The 8,893-nt window shown below is 49.6% G+C and overlaps 1 protein-coding gene across 1 annotated transcript; it reads right to left on the reverse strand.

The window, feature by feature from the left end:
- Positions 1–1,264: 1,264 nt before the first annotated feature.
- Positions 1,265–8,220, reverse strand: LOC120511356 (U4/U6 small nuclear ribonucleoprotein Prp31-like; the record flags this gene model as incomplete). The annotated part of the gene is made up of 6 exons (XM_039728237.1): positions 1,265–1,411; positions 1,495–1,623; positions 4,234–4,306; positions 4,855–5,066; positions 7,273–7,291; positions 8,114–8,220. Coding segments are annotated over 6 exons (687 nt in total), but the record flags the coding sequence as incomplete, so codon positions are not given.
- Between the last annotated feature and the right edge of the window lie 673 nt (positions 8,221–8,893).

Here is an 8,893-nt window from a genome sequence, read left to right on the forward strand (position 1 = left end):
CCCCCCCTCCTTCCCCTCCCCGCGCTCACCGGCGGCTCGCGAGGCGGCCCAGGCGCTCCCTGCCGGCCGGGGAATGGCGCTGATGTCGCGATAGCGCGGCGGCGGTGTCGCGATAGCGTGGCGATCGGCGGGGGGCGCCGCCGCCGCCGCTTTCTTCAACCCCCCCACCCCAATTCCTTCCTTCGGCGCCGACTCGGCCTCAGCGGCATCCAAGATGGCGGCGGCTCCCTCAGGCTTGCCGCTCCGCCCCGCCCGCGCGCCCCGCCCCGCGCCGCGCGCCCATTGGGCGAAGCGCGTGCCCGTCAGCTAAACGCGCGCGGTGATTGGGTAAAAGCAATGGAGGGCGGGACGAAAAGCGGAGCGCGCCCGCCTCCTCGCGGCGCTGTCAATCAACGCATCCCCGCACTCCCATTGGCGGAGCAGTGTTTATAGCGGAAAAGGGGCGGGGTGCGGCCAAAGCCACGCCCATAAGGCGGGACAAGGCGTACAAGGCTCCTTCTCATTGGTCAGCAACGCCGTCACTCAGAGCGTGGCGGGAGTGGGCGCCGCCTCCTCTGATTGGCCGAGCCATGTCGCGAGGGGAGGGGCCACGCCGGGTCTCTTCTCCTATTGGCTGTTTCTTCGCGCGGGGGAGCCAATAACCGCCGGCCGCACGCAGGGGGCGTGGCCAACGGGCTGAGATGTCACTCAAAGTGGAGGCAGCCAATAGGAGGCTGAGGTGGTAAAAGGGCCCGCCCAGGTGGGCGGGGCTTCCCAAAATCCCTCAAAAAAGGGCCCAAAATCTGCCCCCAAAACCCCAAAATCCGCCCCAAAAACTCCCAAATCTGCCCCAAAAACTCCAAAATCTGCTCCAAGAACTCAAAATCTGTCCCAAAAACCCCAAAATCCGCCCCAAAAATGCCAAAATCTGCCCCCAAACCCCCAAAATCCGCCCCAAAAAATTCCAAAATCCACCCCAAAAACTCCAAAATACGCCCCAAAAACCCCAAAATCTGCCCCAAAACTCAAAATCTGCTCCAAAAAAACCCGAAATCCGCCCCAAAATTCAAAATCCACCCCAAAAACGCCAAAATCCACCCCAAAAATGCTAACATTTTGTCCCAAAAACCCCCAAATCCCCCAAAATCCGCCCCAAATCCTTCCAGAACCATCCAAGAGGGAACCCCGACATCCAGGGCCCCCCAAATCCTTCCAGGACCCCCCAAATCCGGGACCCCCCCCTCAATTCCCCCCAAAACGCTCCAGTACAAAAAAATTCCAATATTTATAGAAAGTTCAGGAAAGAAACACAAACGGGGGGGGCCCTCCCCACCTGCAGGGGGGTGAAGGCCACGCTCGAGGCCGTGCCCGAGCTCCGGTCCCGGATGGTGGATTTGCCGCCGTACACCACGCTCTGCTTCTGCAGCGTCCTCTGCGGAGCGTTCGTTAGCGGTTAACGACGCTAATTAGGGCCGGGAGGAGTTAATTAATTAAGCCGAGGGGGGGGTCAGGCACCTGCAGGGTTTTGCTGATCCGGGCCTTGGTGGCCTCGTTGACCTGGGTCTGGCGCACGCGGCCGCTGCCGGCCTTGCCCAGGTGGCCCAGGCTGAAGCCCAGGTCCTCCTGGTAGGCGTCCTCCTCAATCTGAGGGGAAAACGGGGTTAAAAATGAGAAAAACGGGAAAAAATGAGTGCAAAATGGGATTTGAGGGGGTTAAAATGGGGTTAAAGGGGGCAAAATGGGGTTAAAGGGGGCGAAATGGGGTTTGGGAGTCCCAGGAGGCCCAGGCCGAAGCCCAGGTCCTCCTGGTAGGTGTCCTCCTCGATCTGAGGGGAAAACGGGGTTAAAAATGAGAAAAACGGGAAAAAATGAGTGCAAAATGGGATTTGAGGGGGTTAAAATGGGGTTAAAGGGGGCAAAATGGGGTTAAAGGGGGCGAAATGGGGTTTGGGAGTCCCAGGAGGCCCAGGCCAAAGCCCAGGTCCTCCTGGTAGGCGTCCTCCTCGATCTGAGGGGAAAACGGGGTTAAAAATGAGAAAAACGGGGAAAAAGGAGTGAAAAATGGGATTTCAGGGGGTTAAAATGGGGTTAAAGGGGGCAAAATGGGGTTAAGGGAGGGAAAATGGGGTTTGGGAGTCCCAGGAGGCCCAGGCTGAAGCCCGGGTCCTCCTGGTAGGCGTCCTCCTCGATCTGAGGGGAAAACGGGGTTAAAAATGAGAAAAAGGAGAAAAATATATTATAAAATGGGATTTGGTGGGGCTAAAATGCAGTTGAAGAGGTTAAAATGGGGTTAAAGGAGGGAAAAAGGGGTTTGGGAGTCCCAGGTGGCCCAGGCAGAAGCCCAGGTCCTCCTGGTAGAAGTCCTCCTTGATCTGAGGGGAAAATGGGGGTAAAAATGGGTAAAAAGGGAAAAAATGTGTAAAAATGGGTAAAATAATGGGATTTCGGGGGTTAAAATGGGGTTAAAGTGGGAAGAATGGGGTTTGGGGGTCCCAAGAGGCCCAGGCCAAAGCCCAGGTCCTCCTGGTAGGCCTCCTCCTCAATCTGAGGGGAAAATGGGGTTAAAAATGAGAAAAACGGGAAAAAATGGGTAAAAATGGGCAAAATAATGGGATTTGGGGGGTTAAAATGGGGTTAAAGGGGGAAAAGTTTGGGTTAAAGAAGGAAAAATGGGGTTTAGGAGTCCCAGGCAGAAGCCCAGGTCCTCCTGGTAGGCGTCCTCCTCAATCTGAGGGGAAAACGGGGTTAAAAATCAGAAAAACAGGAAAAATATATCATAAAATGGGATTTGGTGGGGTGAAAAGGGAAAAATTGAGGTTAAAAATAGAGGAAAATGGGGTTTGGGAGTCCCAGGAGGCCCAGACTGAAGCCCAGGTCCTCCTGGTAGGCCTCTGGCTATATCTGAGGGAAAAACAGTGAAAAATGGGATAAAAAATGGGAAAAATAGGTAAAAAGAGATAAAAACAGGTAACAGAATGTGATTTGGGAGCGTTCAAATGGGGTTTAGTGAGGAAAATTTGGGTTAAAGAGAGAAAAAATTTGGTTTGGGGGTTACAGGTGGCCCAGACCAAAGCCCAGGTTTTCCTGGTAGGCCTCTTCCTTGATCTGAGGGAAAAAATTGATAAAAAATGGGAAAAATTGGTAACAATAGGTAAAAATGGGTAAAAATACATAAAATAACGGGATTTTGGGGTATTGAAATAGGATTTAATGAGAAAATTATGGTTAAAGGGGGAAAGTGCAAAATGGGATTTGAGGGGGTTAAAATGGGGTTAAAGGGGGCGAAATGGGGTTAAGGGAGGGAAAATGGGGTTTGGGAGTCCCAGGAGGCCCAGGCCGAAGCCCAGGTCCTCCTGGTAGGTGTCCTCCTCGATCTGAGGGGAAAATGGGGTTAAAAATGAGAAAAACGGGAAAAAATGGGTAAAAATGGGCAAAATAATGGGATTTGGGGGGTTAAAATGGGGTTAAAGGGGGAAAAGTTTGGGTTAAAGAAGGAAAAATGGGGTTTAGGAGTCCCAGGCAGAAGCCCAGGTCCTCCTGGTAGGCGTCCTCCTCAATCTGAGGGGAAAACGGGGTTAAAAATCAGAAAAACAGGAAAAATATATCATAAAATGGGATTTGGTGGGGTGAAAAGGGAAAAATTGAGGTTAAAAATAGAGGAAAATGGGGTTTGGGAGTCCCAGGAGGCCCAGACTGAAGCCCAGGTCCTCCTGGTAGGCCTCTGGCTATATCTGAGGGAAAAACAGTGAAAAATGGGATAAAAAATGGGAAAAATAGGTAAAAAGAGATAAAAACAGGTAACAGAATGTGATTTGGGAGCGTTCAAATGGGGTTTAGTGAGGAAAATTTGGGTTAAAGAGAGAAAAAATTTGGTTTGGGGGTTACAGGTGGCCCAGACCAAAGCCCAGGTTTTCCTGGTAGGCCTCTTCCTTGATCTGAGGGAAAAAATTGATAAAAAATGGGAAAAATTGGTAACAATAGGTAAAAATGGGTAAAAATACATAAAATAACGGGATTTTGGGGTATTGAAATAGGATTTAATGAGAAAATTATGGTTAAAGGGGGAAAAATGGGGTTTGGGAGTCCCAGGAGGCCCAGGTCCTCCAGGTAGGCCTCTTCTATAATCTGAGGGGAAAATGGGATTAAAAATGGGAAAAAACGGAAAAAAACGAGTAAAAAATGGGATTTTGGGGTCCCAGGAAGGTAAAAAATTATATTTGGGGGATTTAATTAGCGTTAATTAGGGTTAATTACCTCCCCAAAGCTCATCCTGTTGGCCTGTTTGCGGATCTCCGTCAGCCCCAGGCGTTCCTTCATCTTCCGGTAGCTGCGTTAATTAGGGACTAATTAGGGGTTAATCAGGAGGTATTTAGGGGTTGATTACATGGCTAATTGGGAAGCAATTAAGGTGTTGATTGGAGGTAATTACACAGTTGATATGGGGTTAACTGGGGACTAATTGGGGCTTAATCATGAAATAATCAGGGGTTCATCAAAGATTAATTAGGGCTTAATTGGAGCATAATCAGGGATTAATTGGGACTTAATTACAAAGTAATTAGGGGTTAATCAGGGATTAATTAGGTCTTAATTGGGTATTAATTAGGGATGAATATGGGATTAATTTGGTCTTAATTGGTGATTAATTAGGGGCTACTCAATGATTAATCGGTGATGAATTAGGGGCTAATCAATGGTTAATTGGGGATTAATTGGGGCTAAATCAGGGATTAACAACCCCTTAATTAGCCCTTCATTAGGGCGCTAATTACAGCTGAACTGGGATTTACCTGGAGCCTCGCTTAGCCCTCAACCAGTGACTAACCAGGAGCTAATTAGGGACTAATTAAGGCTAATTAATGCTAATTAACTCACCGCCGGCCCCCCCTCTTCTTCCTCTGCCCGTCCAGCGGCGCCGGCAGCGGCTTCACCTGCTTGACCGGGGGCGGCTCCTGCCACTTGTCGAACTTGCGCTCGATCTCCTCCTTCAGCTCATACCCCACCTGGAATTCCAGGAAATTTTGGGAATTTTGGGGCAATTCCCAAAATTCTGGGGAAATTCCCAAAATTTTGGGGGGATTTTGAGAGGATTTGGGTGGTTTTTAGGGGGATTTGGGGGGATTTTAGGGGCTCCTGCCACTTGTCGACCTTGCGCTCGATCTCCTCCTTCAGCTCGTCCCCCACCTGGAATTTGGGGATTTTGGGCAATTTTGGGAATTTTGGGGCAATTCCCGACATTTTGGGGAAATTCCCAAAATTCTGGAGGGGTTTTGAGGGATTTTGAGAGGATTTCGGGGCATTTTCAGGGGATTTTAGGGGCTCCTGCCACTTGTCGACCTTGCGCTCGATCTCCTCCTTCAGCTCGTCCCCCACCTGGAATTTGGGGATTTTGGGCAATTTTGGGAATTTTGGGGCAATTCCCAACATTTTGGGGAAATTCCCAAAATTCTGGAGGGATTTTGAGGGATTTTGAGAGGATTTTGGGGCATTTTCAGGGGATTTTAGGGGCTCCTGCCACTTGTCGAACTTGCGCTCGATCTCCTCCTTCAGCTCGTACCCCACCTGGAATTTGGGGATTTTGGGCAATTTTGGGAATTTTGGGGCAATTCCTAAAATTATGGAGCAATTCCCAAAATTTTGGAGGGATTTAGGGACATTTTGAGGGTTTTTAGGGGGATTTTTGGGGGATTTTCAGGGGATTTTAGGGGCTCGAACTTGCGCTCGATCTCCTCCTTCAGCTCGTACCCCACCTGGAATTCCGGGGATTTTGGGGCAATTCCCAACATTCTGGGGAATTTCCCAAAATTTTGCAGGGATTTTGGGACATTTTAGGGTTATTTTATGGGGATTTTTGGGGCATTTTTAGGGGATTTTAGGGGCTCCTGCCACTTGTCGAACTTGCGCTCGATCTCCTCCTTCAGCTCGTACCCCACCTGGGAATTTGGGGATTTTGGGGCAATTCCCAAAATTCTGGGGAAATTCCCAAAATTTTGGAGGGATTTTGGGACATTTTAGGGTTATTTTATGGGGATTTTTGGGGAATTTTTAGGGGATTTTAGGGGCTCGAACTTGCGCTCGATCTCCTCCTTCAGCTCGTACCCCACCTGGAATTTGGGGATTTTGAGAATTTTGGGGCAATTCCCACACAGATTTTAGAATTTTGGTGCCTCCCAGGACAAATTCAGGACCTCCCCACCCCCTCCAGGACAACTTTAGGCTCTCCCCACTCCACCCAGGATAATTCTGGGGTTCCCCCCAGGATAATTTTGGGGTCCCCCAGGACAATTTTGGGCTCCCCCAGGAGGATTTCGGGGTTCCCCTGGATGATTTTGGGTTCCCCCAGGACAATTTTGGGTTCCCCCAGGACAATTTCGGGGTCCCCCAGGACAACTTTAGGATCTCCCCACCCCCTCCAGGATAATTTTGGGGTTCCCCCAGGACAATTTTGGGTTCCCCCAGGACAATTTCGGGGTCCCCCTGGATAATTTCGGTGTTCCCAGGACGATTTTGGGTTCCCCCAGGAGGATTCCGGGTTCTCCCAGGAGGATTTCGGGGTCCCCAGGAGGATTTTGGGGTCCCCCCAGGAGGATTCCGGGGTCCCCCCGGATGACTTTGGGTTCCCCCAGGACAATTTTGGGGATCCCAGGATAATTTTGGGTTCCCCCAGGATAATTTTGGGGTCCCCCCGCCCCCTCCAGGACAATTTTGGGTCCCCCCAGGACAATTTTAGGTTCCCCCAGGATAATTTCGGGTTCGCCCAGGACAATTTTGGGTTCCCCCAGGAGGATTTCGGGGTCCCTCCGCCCTCTGTAGGACAATTTCGGGGTCCCCCAGGATAATTTCGGGGTCCCCCAGGACAATTTTGGGGTCCCCCCGGATAATTTCGGGGTCCCCAGGATAATTTCGGGGTCCCCAGGACAATTTCGGGGTCCCCCCGCCCTCTGTAGGACGATTTTGGGGTCCCCCAGGAGGATTTCGGGTTCCCCCAGGACAATTTTGGGTTCCCCAGGATAATTTCGGGTTTCCCCAGGACAATTTCAGGGTCCCCCAGGAGGATTTTGGGTTCCCCCAGGAGAATTTTGGGTTCCCCCAGGATAATTTTGGGTTCCCCCAGGACAATTTTGGGTTCCCCCAGGAGGATTTTGGGTTCCCCCAGGACAATTTTGGGGTCCCCCGGATGATTTTTGGGGTCCCCAAGACAATTTTGGGTTCCCCCAGGATAATTTTGGGTTCCTCCAGGAGGATTCAAAGCCAGACCAAATTCAGGTTCAGAGACCCCAAAATCCCCAGCTCCTCCTCAGACAGCTGCTGCCTGAAACCCCAAAAACAGCCCCAAATTCGGGGTCAGAGACCCCAAAAACACCAAAAACTGCCCAAATTCGGGAGCAGTGACCTGAAAATCCCAAAACCAGCCCCGAATTTGGGATCAGAGACCCCGAAACCTCCCCCAAAACCACCCCGAAAATTACCCCCGATGCTCCAAAATTCCCCGAAATTCCCCAAAATTCCCCAAAATGCCCCAAAATTCCCCAAAATCCCCCAAAAATCTCTGAAATCTCCTAAAACAACCCAAAATGATCCCCAAATCCCCCCAAAATTCTGCAAAAAATGACCCGAAATCCCCCCCAAAAATGACCCCAAATCCCCCAAATTTTCCTCAAAATTCCCCAAAATGCCCCAAAATCTCCTAAAACAACCCCAAACCAAACCCAAAATCCCCCCAAAATGCCTCAAAATGACCCCAAAATCCCCCCAAATCCTGCAAAAAATGACCCAAAACCCCCTGAAATCCTCCCAAATCCCCCAAAATCCCCCCAAAACCACCAGAATCACCCCAAAACCCGCTAAAATCCCCTGAAATCACCCCAAAACCCCCCGAAATCCCCCCAAAAAATTCCCCAAAATTCCCCAAAATTCCCAAAATGCCCCAAAATGCCCCGAATGCCCCAAAATGCCCCAAAATCTCCTAAAAGAACCCCAAACCAAACCTAAAATGACTCAAAATTACCGCAAAATCCCCCCAAATCCTGCAAAAAATGACCCAAACCCCCCCGAAATCCCCCCAAAAAATTCCCCAAAATTCCCAAAATGCCCCGAAATGCCCGAAATTGCCCAAAATGCCCCAAAGTGGCACCCCTGGGTGGTGGAGGCGGTGACGCTGACCACCATGATGGTGGCGTTGGTCAGGATCTGCTGCACGTTCTCGTTGTTCTTGCACTTGTCCAGGGAATTGCCCAATTCCTGAGGAATTCACCCCAAAAACGGGACAGGCTCAGGGCAACGCGACATTTAAGGCAAAATACAGCGAAATTCCCGAAAAAATCCGGGGAGAAAAGGCCAAAATACAACAAAAAAACAATAAAAAAACGCCACCCCAAAATCCTGAAATATACAGGAAATATTTAAAAAAATCCATCCCAAAAAAACCCCAAAAAATCCCCAAAAAAAACCCAAAATCCCACCCCAAAAAAACCCAAAATCCCACCACAAAAATCCCCCCAAAAAAACTTCGAATCTCCCCAGAAAACCCCAAAATAAAAATTTAAAAATAAAAAAATCCCCAAAAAACCCCAAAAATCCCCCCCCAAAAAACCAAAAATCCCACCCCAAAAATCCTCCAAAAAAGGCCCAAAATCCCCCCCAAAAAATCGCCCCAAAACCCCCTCAAATCTCCCCAAAAAAACCCAAAATAAAAAAAAAAAAATCCCCAAACCACCCCCAAAATCCCCAAAAAATCCCCAAAAAACCCAAAAAAATCAAAATCCAAAAAAACAATAAAAAAACGCCACCCCAAAATCCTGAAATATACAGGAAATATTTAAAAAAATCCATCCCAAAAAAAACCCCAAAAATCCCAAAAAAACCCCAAAATCCCACCCCAAAAATCCCCCCAAAAAACCCAAAATCCCACCAC

This window comes from Passer montanus, unplaced genomic scaffold (assembly GCF_014805655.1).
Source record: "Passer montanus isolate IOZ18808 unplaced genomic scaffold, ASM1480565v1 scaffold640, whole genome shotgun sequence".
In the NCBI taxonomy this organism is placed as follows: Eukaryota; Metazoa; Chordata; class Aves; order Passeriformes; family Passeridae; genus Passer; species Passer montanus.